We start from the raw sequence: 27,928 nt of genomic DNA, 5'->3' as shown, positions 1-27,928 counted from the left end.
CCGTCTGTCCCATTGCGTTCCGGACGCCCAAAAACACCTACCTGTCAGTTCTTACGCGATTCGGTGGAGGATTTTCAGAGTTATAGATCTCTGTGTATTCGATTTCGTCTCTTGTTATGCATTTTTCATTCTAAGGTTTTGAAACCTTAGATTTATGCCACATGGCAGTGGATAAGTGTTGACTCCCATTTCTCACTCATCGGTTGGGATTTTGGAGTTCCAGCAGAAGAGAGATATTTGCAGATTTTCTTGCTGAGTCCGATTATGCAATGGCGCCCATGTTTTGAGGCATCTCAGGTTCTATTTTCAGTAGCATTCATTACCGTGGGACTATGATTTCTTATGCAGATCACTCTAGTTGCAGTTTGAGCAGTGTGTGCTCATTCGTGGTGTTCATTGGGTTGCAGTGGATGATTTATAGGCCATTTGGATGCATTGCGGTCCTTATTGGATGCGCTGATAGGCCCAAATTGCCTTGTGGGATGCTATTTTTATGGACGCTTTGTACATGGATGCTATTTTATGCTGAGGGACAGCTTTGACACATTGCAGGTGATGCACTAATAGTGTTATGCTCTCTTGGATGAGATATTGTTGATGCATATGCCAGTGGACGGTGTTTATGCTTGAGTCATTTGGCACTTCTTGGCATTTTGGATTGCCATTGCAGTTGGCATTTTCTTTTGGGCCAGATTGCTCATATGGATGCATAGTATATGCACATGAGTCAGATGCATTTTTTGATGCTTTGAGCTTTGAGTTTTGGTGATATTTCACTCTATTGTGGCATACACATTTGGGTGCACCTGGTATTTGGTGTGATTCTCTCTTGTAGGCACTAGCATTTGGAATTTTTGCTTCATTTGCATCATGGCATCCTCTTCCATGTCTGAAAAGGAGTTTTTTAGCATTAAAAAGTTTGATGGGACAAACTTTTCTTTGTGGAAAGAACAAATAAGGAATGTGCTTATTCAAAAGAAGCAGATTAAACCCTTGGCAGGGATTGAAGCTAAGCCTGCAAATATGTCTGAGGATGATTGGAATGAGTTGAATGCATTAGCAAAATCTACTATTAGACTTCATCTTGCAGAGTCAGTTTATTTCACAGTAGTAAATGAGCAGACTATGGAAGATTTGTGGAAGAAATTGTGTGCCACTTATGAAAAGGAAACTGCCTCTAATAAATTTTACCTCATGAAGAGGTTGTTTGAGCTGCAGATGAAAAAAAGGGGTCTCCATTGCTTCTCACTTGAATGAATTCAATATTATTTTCAGCAAGCTTCAAGCTCAGTAGATGAATTTTGATGCCGAGACTAAGGCAATATTTCTCTTATGTTCATTGCCGTCCTCATGGGATACCTTCCATACAGCTATCAGTGACTCTGCACCTGGTGGAGTACTGAAATTTGATGATGTTGTGGGTAGCTTGTTGGCCGAGGAGATTAGACGGAAGTCTATGGACAGCAACAAGCAGGATGCAGCCTTAAATGTGCAAAGGGGCAGATCACAGTTTAGGGGGAAGTCCCAAGAAAGAGGGAAGTCTCGTAGCAAATCCAGGGCACAGAACATTGAGTGTTACCACTGTGGCAAGAAGGGCCATATGAAAAAGGATTGCTACAAGCTGAAAAGAGAGCAAAAGGATAATAAAAAGAATGCAAATTGGGGAGCAAATCAAAAGGAAGAGAGTCCAAGGGAGGACAAAGGAAAAGTGAAGATCGAGGAGATCAATGCAGTCACACATAATAGTGACAGACGTTCTCTTCATTTCTAGTTTATCTGTGGAGTTGCTTACCACTTCAAATGATGCATATTCCCAGGATTGGATTTTGGATTCTGGTGCTTCATTCCATGTTACTCCCCATAGGGAATGGTTCTCCACTTATGACAGTGGAAAGACAGGTTGTGTGCATCTTGGAAATGACTATGCATGTGACATAGTGGGAGTAGGTAACATAAAGTTTTCTTTTGCAAATGGGTCTGCATTTATTTTGAAACATGTGAGACATGTGCCTAAGTTGACCAAGAATCTTATTTCAATGGCTCAGCTAGATGATGCTGGTTTTCACACCACTTTTGGCTTTCAAAGTTGGAAAATTCAGAAGGGCTCTATGCTTTTGGCCAGGGGTGCCAAGTGTGGGACTTTGTATCCCTTACATGTATCAGGGGTATTTGATCATGTTGTTGCAATAATCGAGCAGCCAAGCACTTCTTTGTGGCATTGTAGGTTGGGGCACATGAGCCAGAATGGAATGAAACTCTTATGCCGTTTGGGTTATGTACCGCATTTGAGTTTCTCTGATTTTGAATTTTGTGAGCATTGTCTCTATGGGAAGCAAACTAAATCAACCCATAAAAGAAGGGGAAAGAAAGAGTTTGAAAAGCTTGATTTGGTACATTCAAATGTATGTGGTCCCATGCCTACACGGTCATTAGGCGGGGCTGAATACTATGTGACATTCATTGATGATGCAACTAGGAAAGTGTGGGCTTATGCTATAGCTCGAAAGAGTGATGTGTTCCAAGTATTTCAGAAATGGCTGGCCTTGGTTGAGAATCAGTCAGGAAGAACACTTAAATACCTACGGACTGACAATGGTGGAGAGTATCTCTCTCATGACTTTCACAATTTTTGTGATACACGTGGGATTAAGAGGGAGCTCACATCCCCTCGTACTCCAGAGAAAAATCCAGTTGCAGAAAAGATGAACCGTACCATTCAAGAAAGGCTGCAATGCATGCTTTCCAATGCAAGTCTTTCTGGTGGTTTTTGGGCTGAGGCAATGAAGACTGCAGTGCATGTGATCAATAGATCACCTAGTAAGAGTTTGGATGGTGGTATTCCTGAAGAGGCATGGAGTGGCAAGAAGCCCTCTTACTCTCATTTGCGTATATTTGGGTGTGAGGCATATGCACATGTGCCAAAAGAGCTTCGAAAGAAGTTAGATCCTAAGTCTAGGAAATGCATCTTTCTGGGTTATGGTGAAGGTGGAGAGATGGGCTATCATCTCTGGGATCCAGAAGCAAAGAAGATCATACGCAGCCATGATGTAGTCTTCAATGAGAAGAAGATGCATAAGGCACCCATGAGGGATATGGAAATGAGGAGAATCACTTTCCAAGATGTGAATCCACCTACATATGTTGATAGACAGCAAGCTGTCCATGCACCAAATGTGCAAGAAATGGTGCCACCAAGTACTCCCATAGGTATACAATCAAGGGTAGATGATGGATCATCTATTGCTAGAAATGATGAGCCAAATATGGCTGATATGGAGGTGGGACAGCAAGCTGAAATGCCCTTGAGAAGATCATCTAGAGTGTCTAGACCACCTGATAGGTTTGTTCCAAGGGTAGACTATGTGATGCTTACTGATTACGGGGAGCCTTCTTGCTACAGAGAGGCTATGATGCGCGAGGATCAACGCAAGTGGGAGTATGCTATGCAATCAGAGATGAGTTCACTTATGAAGAATAAGACTTGGGACTTGGTTTCTTTGCCACATGGAAAGAAAGCATTGCCATGTAAATGGGTCTACAAAATGAAGGTCAAAGGTGATGATGTGCCTAGGTACAAGGCCCGTTTGGTCGCTAAAGGGTTCAAGCAAGAGAAGGGTGTGGACTTTGATGAGATATTCTCTCCAGTTGTGAAGATGACCACACTTAGATGCATGCTTGGACTAGTGGCAGCAGAGGATATGGAGCTTATGCAGATGGATGTCAAGACAGCTTTCTTGCATGGGATTTGCATGAGGAAATTTACATGGTGTAGCCGGAAGGCTTTGAAGAAAAGGGCAAAGAACATTTAGTTTGTAAGCTGAAGAAGAGTCTCTATGGTCTTAAGCAAGTGCCTAGAGAATGGTATCAGAAGTTTGATGCTTTCATTCGGTCCCAGGGTTTTAGAAGGAGTGAAATTGATCACTGTCTCTACACTAAAAGGGCTAAGGATAATAGCCTGATAATCTTGGCACTATATGTGGATGATATGCTATTGGCTAGCAAGAATACTTATGAGCTAGATGCATTAAAGGCCAAGTTGCATGAGGCCTTTGATATGAAGGATTTGGGACTTGCAGGTCATATTCTTGGTATGCGCATCATGCGTGATCGGAGTAGGAAACTCCTTTGGCTTTCACAAAAAGAGTATGTTACAAAAGTATTGCAGCGTTTCAATATGGAGGGGGGGAAGGCAGTGAGTACTCCATTGCCTCCATATGTGAAACTGAGTCATACAGATAGTCCCAAATCCGATGAGCAAAGGGCCATGATGGCCAAGGTTCCTTATGCATCAGCAATTGGGAGTCTTATGTATGCTACGATAGCTACTAGACCAGACATTGCATTTGCAGTGGGAGTTGTTAGCCGGTATATGGCTAATCCAGGAAAGAGGCATTGGGAGGTAGTTAAGTGCATCATGAGGTACATGAAGGGTACTAAGGAGATGTGCATCTACTTTGGTAGAGGAGACATGCGTGTACTTGGGTATACAGATTCAAACTATGCAAGGCATGTGGATAGTAGGAGATCCACTTCTGGTTATGTGTTCACCTTTGCAGGTGGTGCAGTGTCGTGGATGTCTCGCGCACAGAAGTGCGTTGCTTTGTCTACCACAGAGGCTGAGTATGTTGCAACCACAGAGGGTTGCAAGGAGGCTATATGGCTTGATCGACTAGTGGGAGATTTGGGGATTCATACAGGTGTACCGACATTGCATAGTGATTCCATGAGTGCTATTCAGCTAGCATGGAATCCGGTCTTTCATGCAAAGACCAAACACATTGAGGTCAGGTACCATTTCATCAGGGAGGTACTTGAGGACAAGCGCATAGAGCTTGTCAAGGTTCATACAGATGATAACCCTGCACATATGCTGACAAAGAGTCTACCTAGTCAGTGGTTTGAGTATTGTCGTGTATTGATGGGCATTGGATAGTACGCTCACTGGTTGTTCTCCCTTAAAGACACATTGTCCTTTAAGTGGGAGGTTGTGGGGGTTAAAGGTCACTGTGCCTTTACCCCAGTTATGTACAATACTCAAACACATATATAAATGAATGAAAAAGAAGATTAGGGTGGTTCTGCACCCACCAAAACTTGTGTGGCTCTCTGTTTCTCTCTCTCCTTCTTCCATTCTTGCTTCCGTTGAGAGCACTCTCATGACAGATGCTATGTTCCATGCCAATGGATATCTAGCCATGCACACATCAGACCGACCTTCAGCTCATGACAATTGAGCATACAGGTTCTTATACCTTATCATTCGTACGGGTCTCTTCATCAATAGAGTAGCATATCACACCTGCACCTTCGGCCCTAGCTTCTATGCAGCCTCTAGATCAGTCTATCCACGTCGACTATGTGGCCTTCTTCGACCCCGCATCATTCAGCAGAGATTATACTCCTATTGCAACATACCTCCGACATTGTTGTCAGTTCTTTTGGGTTGGTGACACTCTTTTATGTCACAACCTATCATATTCTTTCTCCATAGCTACATCGACTAGCCTCAGATCCAGATGCCTCAGAGCAGCTGCATAATCCACGATGACTTATGACATGTTCAGCTTTGACATGGTTAGCAACAGACAGCCACACATGCAGTCATTCACGCAGTCATCTTTCCATCGCCTTGTCTTTGATCCAAGTGGACTTTACTTTCTGCACATCTCCTTCCTCTTCTCCGACATTGTTGTCAGTTCTTTTGGGTTGGTGACACTCTTTTATGTCACAACCTATCAGATTCTTTCTCCATAGCTACATCGACTAGCCTCAATCTAAATCTAGACCAAAAAATGAGAGTTTTCAAACCATGTCCCATTTTGTTTTTTTCCCAAATCAATAGCATAAAATTAGGGTTTCTCAAAAGAGCTCCCAGATTTTGAAAAATTTTGATTCTTTTTCCCAAAAAACATATTTCCACATTTTTGTACCTCAAAATGGGGTTTTCTAAGAACAATTGTTCACATTTTGATATTTTTTTGAAATTAACAACAAAAAGCGAGAGATTCTCAAAAAAATGTTTGTATAATTTGATTTGTTTCTAATTTTTTGCCATTAAATTTGGGTTTAGGGTTTAGATTTTAAACAAAGGAACTTATTTCACATTTTAGGGTTCAGGGTTTAGCTTTTAAGATTTAGGGTTCAGGGTTTAGCATTTAGGGTTTAGGGTTTAGCATTAAGGGTTTAGGGTTCAGGTAAGAAAACGGGAAAATATGCATGTCCAACATGAAAATTATATCCAAAGGATATGATTCTTTGTACAGGCCTTAACCTTAGCTAGATTAAGGCTTATGTAAAGTATTATGCCCAATAGATATGGGTCCATAGGCTAGATGTACACTTATGCATATTTCTTAACATTCATGCATCATTCATGGTAAGAAACCAGGAAATATGCATGTCCAACCATGGAAAAAAAAAAGGATACTTTATAGAGCCCTAAATCCCACTTATATTAATGCTTGTGCAAAGTATCAAGCCCATTAGAGACAAACACATAAGCTGGAAGCATAGTCATGCACATTTTGTTTTGTTTCCTATTTTGAGGGATGGTTGCTTGTCAAGTAAACAAAATGTGCATAGTCATGCACATTTTGTTTTGTTTCCTATTTTGAGGGATGGTTGCTTATCAAGTAAATATTTTTAGAAGTAATTAAGTTCTACTTTGCATTTCCATTGCTAGCCTTTGTTTCTTTGAATATAGGATTTCACTCTACATGAGAGTTCATGTGTGCATCAATGTGCTATTAAGTTTCCAATTGTGCATCAACGGGCTACAACAAAGTCTAATGACTCTAGAAGAGATTTAGAGGCATAAGAGAAGATATATTATGCATCGTTTTTAAAAAATGGTGTATCTTTACATGACCTCTATGTTGATGGCAACAACTCTTAGATTATCATATATAGGTTATCTAATTTATTTACTATTCAATTAATAAATAATAAGAAATTAATTAGTAAATGATTAAGAAATTGTTTAATAAATAATTACGGAGGTATTTATCAATAAAAATTATATAACAACTAGTTTGACTGTTAATTAGCAATTCATATATTTTTTAAATGAAACTAATTTGTAAATATTGTTAGTTACAAAATTAATTAATAATTAATTACAAAAGTAATGAGAAGATAAAATTGATTAGAAATTATGGTTGTCTCTTTGAGCTTATGTACTTTGTGATTTCTGGTTATACGTAAGTCATAACCCCAAATTTCTTACCTTCCCATGTTTCCATCATAACTTTCACTAGAAATTTGAGAATGTAGTGGTGTTTGTTGTCAAATCAATTGGAAAAGGGACAATGAGTTCATTTATGATGTCAACTAAGCAAAATACTATATGGTTGTGTGCAGGTGAATATATGTAGTGCTCTAAAAATACCCATTTTTGAGTGCACTAGGTGAATATGATGTGGAGGTGACCGGTTTGGAAAAAAAGTCCAAAATAAGAGAAAAATTCCAAAATTTTTGAATATAGTGTTGAGAGAGAGAGAGAGAGAGAGAGAGAGAGAGAGAGAGAGAGAGAGCTTTGATTCCCAAACTTCATGATATGGTGTAGTGTCTAATATTTGTTTCAAATTATACGTATGATCAACACATTGCATTATGATAGTAGAGCTTGTAATCTTTGGCATTGCATCGGAACTGAGGAGTACAGCACTATGCCTTGCAAACTTTATCATAAAGTTGGTTGAAATAAGCGGGCATCCAGTTGTAATTTAAAAAGGCCTGCACTTAAATGGTGTATTTTAACACCAAGAAGGTGTATACGTACACCATCTCTCCTAGAGAACAAGTCATCTTTATATACTTAGGACTTTGGTTCAAAACTATGTGGTGTGGAGCAAAGTGTAACATAAGGTAATTTTGTAAGCTTATCTAATATTTGGTAATTTGACTAAATTTTGGTTTTCAAAGTTTGCTAGAAAAACTGCCAATGGTTACTCTATGCAAGTGAGTTTCAACTAATATTGCAATATTTGTTTTGAAGTATATGGGAAAAAAACCATGGGACTATGATATTCAAAAAAATTGGACTTGTATTTAGTCCAGTTTTGGAATTGGACTTTATACAAGTCCAAAATTTTTGAATATAATGTCACACACACACACACACACACACACACACACACATATAGAGAGAGAAATAGATAGATAGATATATATATATAGAGAGAGAGAGGGAGAGAGAGAGAGATGAATCCAAAAACATGCTCGAGCTCACTCTTAAATCACAAGACATAGTGCAATTTCAATCTCATGAAAGTCGCTCACAAGGTTGAAAACTATAAACTCCGTCATGCAGAGTAGGGACTAGTTTTTATGTCATCCCCACTGATGTCATTAGCACCCAATGTGTAGGTGTAGACCTTAGTATCCAACGACTTGTGTAGATAAAAGGGATAACCATTATACCTTATTAGGCAAGAATAGAATGTCATGGCCATCACCTAATCTCACAAAGCACTAGTGTTCAAGGGCATTTAGTCAATATATTGCCTTTTAAAGACTCACCATCACGTAATGAATGGCTTGTCTGAAGGAACAATCCATTTTTGGATTAAAATATATGGCAAACATCTTGCTTCACTTAGCAAGTCTCTATCTTTTAGGAGACAAATGCACATTGTAGAAGATTCACCAGAGCTCAAACATAGATATAGCTTCGAGTGTGAGTACTAAAATTGTGATCAAAACATGCACTTTATTCACTACAGAGCAATATACAATTACACCATAGCTTCGGTTTCTCTTTGCACCCATTTGTGCCCTTGTGTCTAACTCGACTTTGCAACCAACATGCAACTCCTTGACTCCCTGAAAATGCCTTCCAAGCACAATGCTTGCTATTCTTTGATACAATTTGAATTTGTTTTGCAAGTTTTGATGCCTTTGCCTTTTCAAACTTCAGAGTCATACTTCGTAAACATCAAAAAAGCCAATCGAACATCTTGTGCAATGCATTACTATGAGTGGCACCACCACCATGCCTAGAGTTCTTTAAGTAGGCTACCTTGGCTTGATAGTGTCACATCTCTATCCCTTGTGTATTCCAAATTGACAAAGGGCCCCAATTTTGTACAAACCATGGTCCATGCGCATAGAGAATATGCTGCAAGCATGAACAATATTTTCAACATGCAAGTCCTACATGCAACTCCTACATGCATGTTTGACATGCAAGTTCCTCATATGATTCCTACATGCAAGTTCTACATTCGATTCTTACATGCAGTTTGTATATGAAACTCCTACATGCAACATGCAAGTCCTACATGCATGTTCTACATGCAACATGCAACTTCTATATGTGCTTCCTAGATGCAAGTTCTAAATATAGAGAGATAATGTCCTACATGCAGAGAGAGAAGCTCTCCAACTTGTATAAATACCCCATGATGGAATGAAGCCCACACTCTTTGGGGCATTGTGTTGAGTTCTACTTTGGTATTCCAAGCAATTGTCACCAAGTGTCTATGCTTCCTTGCACTCCACATCCAAAAACATTTCCTAACCTTGCAACTACTCCTCCTCTTTCCTCCTACTAAACCCTTAAATCCCTAATGAAGGCAAAAGCCTTCATTACCCCTATTATGATGATGCATGTTCCTTTCACACATGCTTGACTATGTTTGCTTACAACACTTAAGCCTACGTCTCTCATTGAAATATGACCCAAGGTCCTAAACTACACTTATACTACAAACAATGACACTGATATATTTGTAGGTGACAAAAAGCCTCAAAACCCTATATACTGAGAACATCCTGCTCTTCCTATGGAAGTTTTGGGAAAGAGAGGCCAAACGAGGTTGTGGAAGGCCTTGAAAAGAGGCTACAGAAAAAGCTCTCGTTTCCTTCTTTCCTTTTTGTTTTTAGGGGGGGGGACCCCCCCTGAGTCACCTAAGACACTTATGACTCCAAAATCTATGACAGTTAAGTCACTTAAGACACAAGGTTAGTTGAACCTAACCCAACCTAAGTAGTAACCACGTAACCAAACTAACTAAACCTAACCAAAACTAGACCTAAGTAAAAACTAGCCAAAACCCCTTAAACTAACCCGACTGATCTAACCTAACCTAAAGATTGGCTTGTAGGCAACAGAATTGGGCAATGGGGGGCAAAAATCCATGGTGAGGTGAGGCTAGGCAATGCGTTGTGGTGATTATTTCACCTGGGAGTGTAAGGGGAGCAAAAATCCTAGACACAACCAATGAAAGAGATGTGCATCCCGACATGTAATCCTTGCAACTTGTTGCGACATAGTTCGAGATGTTGCTATTGGTATCATTGTGGTAGTATGCGATGAACTCAGTAGCAATTATTTCTATGACTAACGAGGCTAAATACCACCCGTCATGCTCTTGCTAGCAACCGACATCAGAGGCGCACAACAGAGCAAGCTATTTCTACTGCCTCACACATAGATGCATATAAAAGCTCCCAATTTTACACTCACAATTGAAAGAGTCCATTCAATGTGGTTAAATGAGAGGCTCAGTTGGTTTGCAACTGGTAGTAGAGAGGTTAGTTTATCGGGTTGAAACAAGAGTGCATGTATGCACAAAAGCACTGGCATTGCAAAGCTTATGAGGCTTATGAGGCTCTAGACATCAACAACCTGTTTGAAAGAAATACCTAAAAAATTCCTTGAGCTTTGTAGTTGCAACGACATAATGTCATTTGTAAGTTCATGCACTTCAAAAAATGAACGCTTTAATGCACAAGAAACCAAGCAAGTCAAATTTTCCTTTCAATGAGGCATAAAAAACAATTTGAACTAAGTATTCTTTGAAATAGCAAAGTTGACGCTATAGCGAGTCTTATTCCAAAACTATTTGAGGACTATGCAAAAGGATGATGTTAAGGTAGAGTTAAAAAATTAATGGATTTCTAGCATGGTAGAGAAGGAAACATCAAAGGTTCTTTGCAAGTAAAGAAGGTGATTTACATGCGGAGGTGAAAAACGGCGTTTGTGGCAAGTTTGACCATCCAAAGCATATACGATGGGTACGATAATTTACATGCGCCTCAACATAGGTTGGATTCACATGTGTAAAGTATCATGTCCATCAAGTATGAGCGCATTCTTAAGACACATCTCAGATAGTTTCTTTTGGCGGTTGTGCATATTACTTGGTGAAAAACGGGGTTTGTGGCAACATTGACCATCCAAAGCATATTTGATGGGTATGATAATTTTTACAGGCATAAAAATATGCAGGATTGATGCCTACACATAGTATCATGTTGATCGGGTATTTGCGCGCTCGAATAACACACCTCAGATCGTGATTTTTAGCGACGGTTGTGCATGACACTTAGTGAAAAATAGGGTTTGTAGGCGAGTTTGACCATCCGAAGCATATCCAATGGGCATGATACTTGGCACAGGAATCAAAAAAGGTGAAATTGACATGAGTGCAAGGTATCATGTCCATCCGGTATGTGTGCATTTGAATAACACTCCTCAAATACTATTTTTTGACGGTTGTGCATCATACTTGATGAAAAATTGGGTTTGTACCAGCTTTGACCATCCAAAGCATATTCGATGGGCACAATACTTTGCACACACCTCAACATAGGTTTTATTGACGTGTGTGCAAAGTATAGTGCCTATCGGGTATGAGTGCATTTGAATACACACCTCAAATACTATTCTTTGGCAATTGTGCATAACACTTGATGAAAAATGGGATTTGTGGCGTGTTTGACAATTCAAATCATATCTGATGGACACGATATTTTTCATGCGTCTCTAATTATATTAGATTAATATGTGTGCAAAGAATTTGTGCCCCCATCAGATATGAGAGCATTTGAATAATACACCTCAGATACTATTTTTTGGTGGTTGTGCATGACACTTGGTGAAAAACGGAGTTTGTGGCACGTTTGACCATCCAAAGCAAATCTGCTGGGCACGATATTTTTAATGCGACTCAACATAGATTGTATTGATGTGTGTGCTAAGTATCATTCCCATCGGGTATGCCTGCATTCGAATGACACACCTCATATATATTTTATGGCGGTTGTGGATAACACATGGTGAAAAACGGGATTTCTGGCGACTTCGATCATCTAGACCATATCTGATGGGTATGATACTTTGCACACACATCAAAATAGGTTGGATTGGCACATGTGCAAAGTATCATATCCCCATTAGGTGCGTGCATGTTTCAATAACACATCTTGAGCATGTTTTGGGTGGTTGTGTATGACATTTAGTGAAAAATATGATTTCTGGCGAGTTTGACCATCCAAAGCATATTCGATGACGATGCTTGGCACAAGACTCAAAAAAGGTTAAATTGACATGATTGAAAGGTATCGTGCCCATCAAGTATCTGCGCAATTAAATAACACACCTCAAATACTATTTTTTGCGGTTGTGCATAATACTTGATGAAAAAGTGGGTTTGTGCCGACTTTGACTATCCACGGATGGACTCAATACATTGCATGCATCTCAACATAGGTTGTATTGACATGTGTGTAAAGTATCATGCCCATTGGGTATGAGGGAATTTGAATAACACACCTCAGATGCTATTCTTTGGCACTTGTGCATAACACTTGGTGAAAAATGGAGTTTGTGACACGTTTGACCATCGAAAGAATATCCGATGGGAAAAATATTTTGCACATGCCTCAACATAAATTATATTGATGTGTATGCAAAGTATAGCACCCATCGGATATGAGGGCATTCGAATGACACACCTCAAATACTATATTTTCAATATTGTGCATAGCACTTGGTTAAAAAATGGGATATGTGGCAACTTTGACTATCCAGAGCATATTTGATGTGCACAATACTTTGCATATAGATCAAGATAGGTTGTATTGATGATGAACTTGCAAAGTATCGTGCTCGTCGGGTATGTGTGCAATTGAATAACACACCTCAAAGGTGCCTCAAAGCGTGTGTTTTATACGGTTGTGCATAACACTTTGTGAAAAATGAGGTTTGTGGCAAGTTTGACCATCTAAATCATATTTGATCGACACGATACATTGCACAATCCTCAACATCTATTAGATTGACTTGTATCAATAGCCATAGCAATGACTGCCCTTATGGTTGCCATCCTTGCAATCGGACTAAATGTTTCTTCATAATCAATGCCATATGTCTGTGCATACCCCTTGACAACTGATCTTGCCTTGTATCTGTTCATAGAACCATTTGCATTGTGCTTCACCTTATAAACCCACTTGCAGCCAATTGCATTCTTGTCTTTAGGCAAACGCACCAATTCCCATGTAGCATTTGCTTCCAAGGCATCCATTTCTTCATCCATGGCTTTCTCCCATTTTTCTTTTCCCATGGCTTGATCAAAAGAAGTGGGTTCTGGTTCATGTATCACTTTGACCATATAGGCATAGTGAATGGCTGTAAATCCATCAAATTGCAGCCTATCCATAGGATACCTAGATCCGGTAGACTTGCGCAAAATAGGCTCACTACCAACTGCTCTCAAAACATCCCTTGTCTTCCTTAGTCCATGTGTAACAACAGAAGGAATACCTAGCTCATCATCAAGGCTCTGTTCTGAGCCACTAGATTCACCATCCACATAAGAGTGACTTGCATTCACATCAACCATGGGCTGATCTACTTTCTCTTTTCCTTTTCGTGATACTTGCATACCACTATCTGCATTGCTTTGAGGAGATCCTCCTGATCTCAATCTGCCTGTCCATGGCAAAGTATGTGAACCACTGCAAGAGGACACTACAGGTCCACTAATATTTTGTGATTGCTGCTATGAATTCTGTGCAGCATTACCATTTTGTGCATCTACATCATCAATCACATTTACTGGTTTATACCAGCTGCTCATCTTATAAAAAACATCTCTGCTCACTATAAACTTACGAGTAGAAGGGTTATAGCATCTATACCCTTTCTGCTGTAGAGAATAACCAATAAAGATGCACTTCTCAGCTTTTGGATCCAACTTGGATCTGAACTCATCTGGCACATGAACATAGGCAATGCAACCAAAAACTTCCAAATGAGAAATATCTGGTTTCCTACCAGTATACCTCTCCTCTAGCATTATGCCATGTATTGCTGCAGTGGGAGTCCTGTTCATTATGTAGACTGCTGTAGCAACTGCTTTAGCCCAATAATAATATGGCAGGTCTTTTTCATTGAGCATGGCACGAGATACCTCTTCAATATGCTTGTTTTTCCTTTCTGCAAGTCCATTTTGCTGTGGGGTATGACTGCATGAATATTGCTGCTTTATGCCATGCTCTTGCAGGAAACTTGCAAACTCATTTGAGAGGTACTCTCCCCCTCCATCTGAACTTAGGCATTTTATTTGCAGGCCTGTTTCTTTTTCAACCATAACTTTAAAAGCTTTGAAATGCCCAAACACTTCACTTTTCTTTTTCATAAAATACACCCAAACTTTTCTGTTGTAGTCATCAATAAAAGTGACAAAATAATGATAGCCTCCAATAGATGCAGCTTTAGTAGTCCACACATCATAGTGGATTAATTCCAATGGCCTCTTACTCTCTTGAACATGTCTAGGAAATGGTTTCCTTGCCTGTTTTCCAAATTGATAGGCTTCACATACCTTATGCATTTCTGCAACCTTGAACTTAGGCAATCCTGCAACAATATTTTGGGCCTGCATTAATTTAAGTCGTTGTACATTAACATGACCAATGCGTTCATGCCAGATATCAATATCTGCAACTACATCGATCCCATGTGCAAACATTGTTGCACTCAATTTACGCATGTTTGCATCCAATGTAAACATCCTGCCCTTCTTCTTCCCTTTTGCTATCAAGCGACCTTTATTTTTCATATCCTCAACAAAGCATCCATGAGGATTAAATCTAACCTGCAAGCCCTGCTCAACCATTTGACCAACAGAAACCAGGTTCTTGGCGATATTCGGGACATGAAATACATCAAACAGGTATTTCTTTTTTCCATCCTACATAAACAAAGGAATTTTACCAATCTGCAAAATAGGATGTGCAGTATCATCACCAGTCTCCACAAATCCTGCTCTTTCCATTTTCCTTGCATCATGCATCCATTCTGCATGACCTGTCATGTGGTTTGACACACCTGAGTCAACATACCACACATCATTGCTTTCTTTAGCACTTGTCACAAAATTGGTCATGTGCTGCACCATAAACAGATGCTCATTTCTGTCATCACCCTGTCTACTAGAGGATGCATAATTGCCTTGCTGCGAATTTCTAGTCATGATGTCATTCTGCTTTTTATAGCAGTCTTTAACCATATGACCCATTTTACCATAGTAGTCATTCAACATTGTTGTTTGCATTTTGGCCTCTCTGCCATCCACCACAACCTCTTTGGCACCCCCTGCCTCTAAAGTTACCACGTCCTCCTCCATAGGACTGGTTTTCTTGAATTTGCTGCATATTTTGATTTCTGCCATGGCCTCCAAATCGGCCTGCTCTACCTCTTCCAGTATTTGAGTAGAAGACAACTTCTTTTGAAGTTTCTCCTGAAGAAGATGCACCACCATTTCTCTGCTCTTCAAAAATTAGAAGAGCAATCAACTCCTCAAAATTAGGAAAATTCTCACGGACGGCAATGGATGTCCGGAATTGTGCATAATCCTTTCCTAGACCATTCAAGGTCACAAAAACTAAATCATCATCTTCCACTGGTGACCCAATAGAAGCAAGTGCATCTGCAATCTTCTTCACCTTCATGTGGTAGTCATTGATGCTCATATTTTCTCTCTGCACATTATGCAACTCTTGCTTGAGCTGCATTTTCGTGGCTTGCATATTTGTGTTATATATTTTTGTCAAAGTATCCCACGCCTCCTTCGGCGTGCTTGCATCCTGAATATGCACAATCATAGAATCTGAAATACTAATAGATAGCCAGTACATAACTTTTCTGGCTCTCTCATGCCAACCTTTAAATGCCTGCAACTCCTGTTGATTGGGAACATTAGGAATAACTAGTTCTTGTTCAGCTCCAGTAATGAACTCCCAATAGCCTTTTTACTTAAGGAAATTTGTCATTCTAAACTTCCATGCTTGGAAGTTGTTCTTGTCAAGCTTTTCAGTGACAATCTGTGAAAGAGCATCAGACGCCATTACAGAACACTGCAAAATATTCTGTCACTGCAAAAAAAAACACAACTTCTGCCTCACAAGGGCAAATCTGCAAAATTGATGAGAGTGGTATTTGACCACACAGTCACTTCCTAGTGACGATTATGCATCAACAGGCAATAAGAATGATTCTATCACTCCCAATATCTCTGTGTACAGGCATACGATATAATTTCTACAATAACTTTTCACTGACCTGCAGAACAGTGGTCGCATAGCAAAACAGGGCACTTTCCTGAGTGCCTGTGGAAAACTTCTGCCATTTAGGGTATGGGGTGGAGTTACAAATATTAGCCATGCTACAAATATTAGCTTGTGAATTTGGTTTAAGTATAATTAAACTTCATTCACAAGTTTTTAATAAGCTGGAATTTGAAAATTCTAACCCTATAGATGACTTTAGATGGCTTATGTTGATCGATTTGAGGACTTGGAGGGCTAAATTTGGACCTCATACGATAAAGTTATGTTAATTTTTGGGTGAATTTATCAAATTTCAAGATTGAAAGATTAGCCACACTAGTTTGGAGAAGCTCCTAAATTCTTCTTTAGGAAAATATTCGTGCTTAAAAATTTATCTTGGGGAGGGTAGGAAAGAAAGAAAATTAATGGAATGGAGGAAAGGGGGAGGGGGAGGAAAAGGCAGGGAGGGGGAAAAGGGGAGAGGGGGGGGTGGAAGGGGGGAAAGGGAGGGGGAAAGGGGGGGGGAGGGGAGGGGAAAAGGGGGGAGAGGGGGAGGAATGGGGGGGAAAGGGGCTGGGGGGGGGCAAGGGGGAATTGGGAATGGGGGAAGGGGGAGGGAAGTTTGAATTCTAGAGCGAGAAGTTTGAATTCCTTGAGGGAATTATATTGACTCTCACCTCTCCCTCTCCCTTTGCAATCACACCCTCCCTCTCATCTTGTTCCCCTTCCTTCCTGTCTTACTCCCCCTTCCTCTCTCCCTCTTCCTTCTACTCTAGTCCTTCCTTCTACTCTCACTCCCATCGTGGTCCCCTCCCTTCCTCCCTCTCCCTCTCCCTCGTGTTGCGCTCCGTTTCCCCTCTCACTCTTCCTTCCCTTTCTCCTCCCTTCTCTCCCTCTCTCTTCCCATTCTCCTCCCTTCTCTCCCTCCTCCCTTCTCTCCCTCTCTCTTCCTTCTCCTCTCCTTCCTCCCTCCCTTGTCCAAGAGATCACACTGCCACGGTAGTGCGGAGGTGGCAACAAAAATAAAATAAAAGTTTTATTTTTATTTTAAAAAAAAACTTCTTTCCATCTCTTTCCCCCTCTTTCCCCCTCCATCAAGATACATAATTTGAAGGTGTTTGCTAAAAAAATATATGTAACTATTGCAAGGTGTTTATTGGCACCATTATAAAGTTCTTTGAGATTATACCATTTTTGCTTTTTGAAACTCTGAATGGTGTTTATTGGCACGTTATTAACTCTTGGAGATTTTAGAGTTCTGAAACTCTGAAAGGTGTTTATTAACATCGTTATTAAGTTTTGGAGATTTTAGAGGACTCTCATGGTAAATTAATCTAATGCATGGACCTTATATATATATATACGTACATATGTACGTATGTGCGTACGTACATATGTACACACGCACACACACACACACATAGACATATAGTTTATCCATGGATTTAAATGATTTTTATTTATTAAAGTTATTAATAAGTTAAGAAGACGTTAAACTTTTAAATGAAGATTCTTTAAAATGAAAAATTATACTAGGATTCCTACAATATAGAGTAATGTATGAATTACATTTCTTAGTTTTTGCATTAGTACAATATGATAGTGTAAGTAAATAAACTCTTTATTTCAAAAGGGTAGTGTCATCTTTTGGTTTTGGAAGGATATTTTCATAAAGTAGATTTTTTCAATAGAAATTCAAGTACAAAAATGAATCGGGACTGTGCACCAGACTATGTAAGAAGTTACATTAATTTTCATAATTTTAGTTTTATTTTGCTATTGTTTCTTATCTTTTGGTGTAGCTTATCTTTGTTACTTTTTATAATTCTATGCGAGCGTATGGGACCCCTCATAACCGGTGCCCCTTGTTTTAACATGTGGCGCAATCCGACGACCTAACAAATTCAACTCATCAACTAGCTCGAGTAAAACATCCTTGGTACTTTTGGAGTTAGTATATTGTGTACACATGTTCTACTTCCTGATCTTTATGAAATGTTTTGGGAGCCATGAGCTACCTTTTTACCTTTGAGATTCTTGAGCTTAGCTACCACTTGAAATAAATCAATCTCAACAATTATGATGATTTCTATCTCCATTGTCGGGTGTGTATGTCCTTTTAAGAAAATGATCTTCCAACTTGGTTAGTGTTCGATTTTCTTTGTATACATCAAAGATTTATGCAAACTGAGATCTCACTATCCTCTATATGGAATGTCGACATCTTGATACCCCAATCATGCATAATACCTTGTCCATTTTCAACCATGACCTTCCTAATAAGAGGGGATTGGCATTTTCCTCCATTGTCATCATTATCAAATTGATAATAGTGTATAAAAACCACCTATGCTAAAATAGGCCCATTAAGTACAAAGCTATGACACAACTCCACAATGTAAATGGCCCCTCTAGTAGTTATTACCACATGAGCTACTACGAGAATGCTAAGAATAACATGGTTGGTCAATCTTTTCACCCTAATATTAGCATAGGTTTATGTTGATTCATAGGACATCATAATGATGTGGAAGAAAGGGAACAAGGAGAGCACATCTTAAGGAATTCCAAGTTTGGGAGGTTGTAATTTCAAAAAATAAGCATGCCAAGGGGAAAAGAGGGCATGAGAAAACATGATATTCCCTTTTTAAACTTTTTAGAAAGAGGGAAAATAGCTATTTCCTTTCTGTTGTGCAAATGTACAAGGCAAACGAGGGAGGGGGAATAGAGTGGAGCATCGGAAATCACACCCCAAAGCTCTCTACCTCATGGTGCTATTTCCCCTACCCTTGATTATTTCTCGCCCCCTCATGACATAAGCCCCTAAGGATGAGGCCATTTTCGGACCCCATGGCTTCAGCATATATCATGGAAAGAAATGAATACACCTTTATTAATGCATGATATAATATTTTTCAATAACAATCATAATAGTCTTCAATTTTAAATACTAATGATATTAATAAATAATGTAATAACCATTAATATATATTATGTAAATAGATGAAGAAGCTTCCAATTGACTTAATACATTTGTAGGCCACGCATTTCTTTGGACTCGTTTTTTACAGAATTGTGTGCTCCCCACGAAACTCAAAGCGTGTGCCAAACCAACGTTCCACGCGCATTCCCATGTCTGCATATATTCATGCTCCTCGACTCTCCAGCCCAAAATCATAGTTCATCCTCCTTCCTCGTCCCTGCGGAGTTCCGTCTCAATTTCCATTCCCTGTGTCACAGAGCAAAATTTGGCTACTGTGAAGCCTCTCCACATCTTGCACCCCCTCTGCCACACCACGTCCACCGATCCAGCCCAAAAAAATGCATTCCGCTCAGCAAGAGGAGAACCAGCACAAGCAGCGCCAACATATGGCAGATGCCTGCGCCGTAGCGGCCGGTGTATTTGCCCTGGTGAGAAAGAGCTATTGTGAGCAGGCTACTCCTGGGTTGCCTGGCCTTTGTTTGACTCGTTGTCCTGACTCTTGCTTTGCTGTTCGATTTTGTGCAGCATGAGCGGCATGAGGCAAAGAAGCATCCTGAGGAGCGTCACGCGCACAAGGTGCGAGAGCACGTCGCTGGGGCGATTGCGATCGGAGCTGGTGGGGTGGCAGTTCATGAGAAGCACGAGAGGAAGGAAGCCAAAAAGGAGGCCAAGCACGCGCTTCACCACAAACACTAGAAAAGTATATTCCAATAAGGGTTGTGTTGTCATTATAACCTTGAAAGTTTTCTCTTACGTGGCGGCGGCATCTCAGGCTGTTTGGTTGTTCGCCCACCTAAGCTGGTTGTTTGCATTCGACTCCCTTGGAAGCTCCTCTCTTGTTCACATAGTTCATAGGGAAATGAGCTAGAAATGAAAAATTGTACATCCTTTTACCTTGGAGTTTTCTCTTATGTTTATCTTGTATCTCTTTCTAATAAAGGGTCCTTTGGAATTTTAATTACTCTTCCCTTAAAGCTTCATTTATAGGATCGATGTTGGTTCTCTTTCATCATAATGATAGACAATCCAATCTTCAATCTAGAATAAGAGATATGCCCTTCAATAACTAAGATGAATCCACTACTATTCAAGGTGACCTATTATCTATCTATTAGACTCATCCAATGTGATTTTTCCTCAACTAATTTCTTGTAAAGAAACATATAGGTAAGGCAACGTTGTAAAGTATATATTCTCTCTAAAATATCCATAGTAGTAACTCACATTTACATAATTGCTTATTGATTTCACTTTCTAGTACATATGTTCTCATCTACCATCTTTCTCCATTTCGATAGCATCATGTTTTCTCTACTTGCGTTTGCTCACATTGTTTAAACAAGAGTCCCCTCATATTCAATTCAAGGATGTATAATTACTGGAGGAGGGGCGGGTGGGAAAGGCATGGGGAGAGCAAAAGAGGACACTGATTCATGAGGACATCCCGCTACTTATGAGGGGAGGAGCCCTTATTTATGAGGGTAACAATTCGAAACCATCTTCATGTAGCCTAGTGGAAAAATCATTCTAGGTGGGTAAAGGATGTCTTGCATTCAAGTCCCCCCTTTGCATGACATTTTAAAGCTATCCCTTTGACCTTATTGAGCTATCCCTTTAACCGTATTGAGCTATCCCTTTGATCTTATTGAGCTATGTAATCTTGTCACCCCCAAAAAATTAATTGAGTTCCTCTATTAAAAGGTTTTAACTCTCCTTGGATGAATGAATAATTTATTGACATCAAGGGCAGATGGAAGTATGGTTGAGCAAAAATTATGAGAGTTCTCCTTAGGTCTAGTATATGAATGGAACAATTTGTTGATGTTAAGGCCTTCAGAACAGATAGGTGGAAAGTATGATGCACAAACCAATTAATGGAGAAATTAGGTGACAACCAATAGACAGTTAACATTGCATTCACACTTCTAGCCATCATCCCACTTTGAGTGTAATGGAGTGTAGTTGACTAAAGGCGAATGGTTGCCATAGCCTCATCTTATACATTCATGTTTCTTCTAGTCATCATCCCACCTTAGACCAAGTTTCTTGTGTAGTGGGAGTATAGTTAACTAAAAGTGAATACTTGTCATAGCCCCATCGTATACATATTCACAATGGAGGAGGAAACATTTGTGCACTCAACCCATAGAACCTCTAAGCATATATAGGATTTAAATTGCTTGATTAAGACTGTTCTTTAAATTGGTTTAATCGATTACTTCAAATAAAAATTGTTTTAAAAAAAACCTCAATCAAGGTTTTTTTCCCTTGGTGATTGGTGGATTAATCAATGCTTATCAAAACATGGCCTTCTTACTAGACACATGATAAATACTACTTGTGTATATATACCATGCAAAAAAAAGAGATATTATGTGGTATAATAATGGTTAACTAAGTGCGAATAAAAGTAGATTTTTTTAATGATTTAAATTGTGTAAATGTGTTTAAATGGATATAAAAATGCTTTTTGAATTAAAAAAGGTTTTTAAAAAATCCTTGCATTTGTAAACATGATTCGAGATGTGACTCCCAACAAAAACTAATGCTTTTTGAATTAAAAAAGGTCTTTAAAAAATCTTTGCATTTGTGAACATGATTCGAGATGTGACCCCCAACAAAAACTTATGGATCATACCCTTTAGGTCTTCTTGAAGGTAAGATTTGTTCATAGCTATTTGTTTCCTTTAAATTTTAAGTGTGTTATACTAATGCTTCTTTTGGGCTATGTGCATTGCATAACCTTAGTTACCCTTCACCTGTATCAAAGTAGGCTTGCTTATTTATCATTCACAACTCATTATATAATAATATTGGCATAGTTATCACTTGCCCACATCTATGCATGACCTTAGTTTCCCTTCAATTGTATCAATTCACAACTACTCATTACACAATCATATTTGGCATAGTTATCACTTATCCATAACTACTTTTTTAAGTTCTTATTACTTGCAATGATTTATTGTCTTAGCTTGCAAGTTGCAATATATCCATCAAAGTACTATAGTTTAATATTCATCAAAGTAGTCTTGCCAAAAAATCATTTGTAATGCATTTAACAATCATATTCGGCATAAGTTTTACTTATCCACATCTAGTTTTTTGAGTTTTTACTACTTGGAATGGTTTTTATCTTAGCTTACTCTACAAATGATGTATGCCTTAGAAAGAAGACATTAGACATCTTCTCTGAGAATGTTTTGTACCATGCAACACATCTATGTTGGCCCTTCCTCAAGAATCACTCATGTCCAAATGAAAAGTGTAAATGAAAACAATATTAGGTCTTCATAGGGATGAAGAGATGTTCTTGTAGATAGTTCTCAGAAGGATGGATCATTCAATTCTTTATCTAATAACACTTATTTCATTAATTTTGGACTCATATGTCTACTTTTGGACTATTCCTTAAAATCCTTCCCAAATGAAAAGTTTACTTTATGAAAATGTCATTCGAGAAACAAAAGTTTACTTTCTGGCACTATCATTTCCACATAATACATTTCAAAATATCTCTCTACAATGTTGCACTAATAATGCAAAAACTACTATTAAATCCTAATTTTGTATTTCTTGTTTTTAAGAACCGTATTCTTAAATTAAAAAATCCAAGTTATTAGTTTAAATCCATGAAAAACCATGCTATTGAAGATTCACAAAATTTTAAAAAGGTATACACAAGAGACCTGCAAGACTCTTTTTACTTTCAATGAAGAAAACTATAACACTCTTGAATATTCAAGAAATTAAAAGATTTATACAGACATGAGACATGATGGAAGCCTCTTTTGTACTCTAAAAAATAGCAATAGCTATGCTTGCAATTTTACATAATCATAAATTTACAAGAAATATTGCTCTGGATGAGTCTTTGTACAAAGGATCTGCCGTGGCCTTTTTAATAATTTATTTTTTCCTTTACAGTGAGTTAAGTACAAATGGGCAATCCAAACATCACTACACAGCATAGGCCCTTTTCCGATGAAAATACCGACGCTTTTTAGATTAAATTTTTTTTTTCACAGGCGCAAACGTCGTTATTAAAGTCGCTAAAGGCATCAAAAAAGAACTGTCGCTATAAAGCGTCGCTATATAGCGACACTGTTAATCGTCGCTAGATAGCAACAGTGGTAAACGTCGCTATATAGCAACGATTAACAGAACTTAAAAAAAAGGATTAGTGGGGCTAAACAGGGCTTGCTATGGCCCTATTTAGCCCCACTAATACTTTTTTTTGTTTGGTAATTACAAAACAAAGTTTTTTTATAACAAAATTTCCCTTGCGAAAAGGGTGATACAAAATCGCTCAAATGAAATGATCGAGCAACAAAAGCATATACTTGTCGAACATATACAACATTGTTTGTTACAAAATTACCCTTTTGAAAGGGTGATACAAAATTGCTCAAACGAGCGGATATACAAAATGACATACAGGGCGAAGAAAATGCAAACTGCTACTACCACTACTACTACTACTACTCATCCGAATCGTCCTTGTCCTCGTCTTGTTGGCCTGTTCCTTGGTCCTCGTGAGCTGCGCCTTCTCCCTGATCCTCGTCACGTGCATCTAATCCTTGGCCCTGGTGATTGCTTGCCTCCGGTGATGGGACGCTTGAGCTTTGACCCTAAGAGTGAACCATATAAATCGAAAATTAGATTGGAACTTAAAGAATAAAACAATTTAAAAAGTGAGATTACAAGTTGGAGTAGACTTATACCGTGCAAGCAGCCACCTCAGCTCAATCGATCGTCGCTCCCATTGTCTCTTGCTCAATAAACCACGACTTTATTCCTATGCGAAATGCACGTCGCGTCTCTGCATCTGTAGGAAGATGACCCATCGTAGCTTGTTGTGGATCCAATTTACGAGAGTTAGAGTTAGCTAAAGTGCATGTAATATGTAGTAAAACAAATAGAACAATACATTAAATGAGAAGTAGACTTACCACGGTTGCCTCGAACGGCAACCGTCCGCGTGCATCAAAGTGCGAAGTACCTACGATGTCCAGCCGTCTCTTCGTAGCCCTCCTCTGACCCTAAAACATTTCGGGATTGGCCCTATTCTGCTTCTTGAAAAACTTCCAATCAGCTTTGTCTACCCAGCTGGGTTTAGCCAACCCCTTTGTGATGGAAGTACGCAAGGTTGATCTACGATGCTTCAAGGCCAAACCCATGCGCTCTCGCATATAATCCTCATTAAACTCTCGATTTGGCGGGTTAGGGTATTTTTGTTTTAATTCATTGATGACCGTCTGCTTCTTTTGGTCATCTTGATACCGCCAATCGGTAGCAATGCCGCTCTTGAAGTGATGGCTCATCAACCGCCTCATGGTGGCCATCATTGCTTTGCCCTTTCTATCTTTTATTATCTCTCTAGCAGCCGTGATTTGATAAGAGAGGTCCTCGATTGAGTAAGGAGGACTAATGGTAGCAGAGTCAGAAGGAGTGGAAGCTATACGAGCACTTTCGGAGCGAGGAATAGTAGTGGGAGTAGGAGAGGGCAAGGGACCTGACTGATACTGTCTCTCTGGACCAAGTGGAGACCCGTAGGAATGTGAGTCTGCTGACTCATCTACATCTCCCGAGTCAGCACAACATAAGCTGCCCTTCCTACTCTTCCTTCCCTTACGAGAGGCACGCGCAGGTGATGACCCCTCGATTGAAGGGGCACGAGGGGACGGCTAGGCAATATGTCCAGCCGTCGGTGTAGGGGAGGGAATTGTTGAGGTCCTCTGAGATAGCAGACAGAAGAATCTCGTTGCCTCCTCATCACTCAGCTGCACTACAAACTCGTCGGGACTCCCGACAAAGCCATGCACGGCTAGCAAAGGAGTTCCCCGAGGGGTAGTCGCAGTGCTACATGGAAGAGGAGTCCGACCAGGGGTAGTCGCAGTGCTAGGTCCGAGAGGAGTTGGACTAGGGGTAGTCCTCGGGGTAGTCGCCTGAGAGGAATCAAAGTCCTTTGGAGCATATAGATCGTGAGCTCTCCTCCTACGAGGCTGTCCGTACTCGTCGGATGTGTGACATGATCCCATGTCTAACATAGACACAAACACGAAAACAAAAAACAAAAAAACAAACATAAGCATAGGCATCGGCATAGGCATAGGCAAAGAGGGAGAGAAGAGGAAGAAGAGGAAGAGGAAGAGGAAGAGGAAGAGGAAGAGGAAGAGGAAGAAGAGGAAGAGGAAGAGGAAGAAGAGGGAGAGAAGAAGAAGAGGGAAAAAAGAGACATATGCTCATGCTTATGCATGAGCATATGTCTTCTTCTCTTATGCTCATGCTTATGCTTATGCATAAGAGGAGTCATGCATAAGCATAAGCATAAGCATAAGAGGGAAAGGAGAAAGAGGGAAAAAGAGAGAAGAAGAGGGAAAAAGGGAAAAAAGGAAAAGAGGAGGGGAAAAGAGGAGGTAAAAGAGGAGAAGAGGAGGGAAAAGAGGAGCATATGTCTACTTCTCTTATGCTCATGCTTAAGCATAAGCATGAGCATATGTCTTCTTATCTTATGCTCATGCTTATTGCTTATGCATGAGCATGAAAACATGAGCATGAAAGAGGGAAAAGAGAGGGGAAGAGAGGAGAAGAGAGAAGAAGAGGGAAAGGAGAAAGAGGGAAAAAAGAGAGAAGAATAGGGAAAAAAGAGACATATGCTCATGCTTATGCATGAGCATATGTCTTCTTCTCTTATGCTCATGCTTATGCTTATGCATAAGAGGAGTCTTATGCATAAGCATAAGAGGGAAAGGAGAAAGAGGGAAAAAGAGAGAGGAAGAGGGAAAAAAGGGAAAAAAGAAAAAGAGAAGGGAAAAAGAGGAGAAGAGGAGGGAAAAGAGGAGCATATGTCTACTTCTCTTATGCTCATGCTTAAGCATAAGAATGAGCATATGTCTTCTTATCTTATGCTCATGCTTATGCTTATGCATGAGCATTAGAACATGAGCATGAAAGAGGGAAAAGAGAGGGGAAGAGAGGAGAAGAGAGAAGAAGAGGGAAAGGAGAAAGAGGGAAAAAAGAGAGAAGAAGAGGGAAAAAAGAGACATATGCTCATGCTTATGCATGAGCATATGTCTTCTTCTCTTATGCTCATGCTTATGCTTATGCATAAGAGGAGTCTTATGCATAAGCAGAAGCATAAGCATAAGAGGGAAAGGAGAAAGACGGAAAAAGAGAGAAGAAGAGGGAAAAAAGGGAAAAAAGGAAAAGAGGAGGAAAAAAGAGGAGAAGAGGAGGGAAAAGAGGAGAAGAGGAGGGAAAAGAGGAGGAAAAAGAGGAGCATATGTTTACTTCTCTTATGCTCATTCTTAAGCATAAGCATGAGCATATGTCTTCTTATCTTATGCTCATGCTTATGCTTATGCATGAGCATAAGAACATGAGCATGAAGGAGGGAAAAGAGGAGGAAAAAGAGGAGCATATGTTTACTTCTCTTATGCTCATTCTTAAGCATAAGCATGAGCATATGTCTTCTTATCTTATGCTCATGCTTATGCTTATGCATGAGCATAAGAACATGAGCATGAAAGAGGGAAAAGAGAGGGGAAGAGAGGAGAAGAGAGAAGAAGACGGAAAGGATAAAGAGGGAAAAAATAGAGAAGAAGAGGGAAAAAAGAGACATATGCTCATGCTTATGCATGAACATATGTCTTCTTCTCTTATGCTTATGCTTATGCTTATTTGTGGCAATATACGCTATAAAATAGATGCATCTTCATTGTTTTAATGATGTTCTTTTATAGTACAAAAAGTATAGTGCATTATGGTCATATGGACGACATTTTTGCATGGAATGCATCGATTCAAAGAGAGTCACATATGATTGTGGAGTCATGGCTAACTTCACACAAGATAGCCGAGCAAGTGCTTCGGATATCAATCTTCTCTCCTCACAGTTGGATTATTGTGGAACCATATGTGACATCTATGAAGTTGATTTCAGACGATTTAGTATTTTCATTCTTGATGTAAAATGGTTTAGAACTATTTACAACGGTCCCCATGCGACAGTGAGAAAAGATAGTAGCGGTTTCTTTGCAATAGACTCCACCAAACATTGGACCGATGAAAGTGATACTTTTGTTCTTCCCGAGCACTGTGAGCAGGTGCATACTAATGATTTAATTAATCGAAGCTTTCGTTTTTAAAGATCCATTAATACATGTACTTGAGCATAATTTCATATATATAATTGATGACATTTGGCACCCATCTTTAATATAGGTGGTTTTTCATCCGGATCGTTTTGATCTAAGATGGTGGTACGTGATCAAGTTGCACCACAAAGTAAGTAAATTTTTGAAGATAGAGATGTGGATATGGAGATGCCACTACCCCAATTGATGAATCTAGTGACGAAGATGTAGATCACAATATGAGCCAAGAGGAAGATGCGCATAATGACATCACACGAGAGGAAGATGGAGATCATGATATTGAGGAAGAAGACAACGATCATCAAGAATCACCACACTTTATTGAAGAAGATGATCAAGTACTTTTAGGTGAACGTACGATGCTAGAGTACGATGAGTACGATGATGATATAGGAGATCAACTCAGTATAGAGTTGGAGATAGACTTGTTTGGTGCCTTAGACTT

General features: G+C 39.5%; 1 protein-coding gene across 1 annotated transcript; it reads left to right on the top strand.

Annotated features, from left to right (window-relative positions):
* Positions 1–19,456: 19,456 nt before the first annotated feature.
* On the top strand, positions 19,457–20,263 carry LOC147887034 (uncharacterized). The gene is made up of 2 exons (XM_087394980.1): positions 19,457–19,752; positions 19,850–20,263. The coding sequence occupies exons 1-2, from the start codon at positions 19,663–19,665 to the stop codon at positions 20,018–20,020; spliced, it is 261 nt and encodes an 86-aa protein (XP_087251106.1). The 5' UTR covers positions 19,457–19,662; the 3' UTR covers positions 20,021–20,263.
* The last annotated feature ends 7,665 nt before the right edge of the window (positions 20,264–27,928 follow it).

The sequence above is a fragment of the Dipteris shenzhenensis genome, chromosome 23 (assembly GCF_047967505.1).
Source record: "Dipteris shenzhenensis isolate YYH24624 ecotype China chromosome 23, Dip_SZ_1.0, whole genome shotgun sequence".
In the NCBI taxonomy this organism is placed as follows: Eukaryota; Viridiplantae; Streptophyta; class Polypodiopsida; order Gleicheniales; family Dipteridaceae; genus Dipteris; species Dipteris shenzhenensis.
The sequence above is the reverse complement of the archived record's forward strand: the minus strand, read 5'-3'. Positions and strand labels throughout refer to the sequence as shown.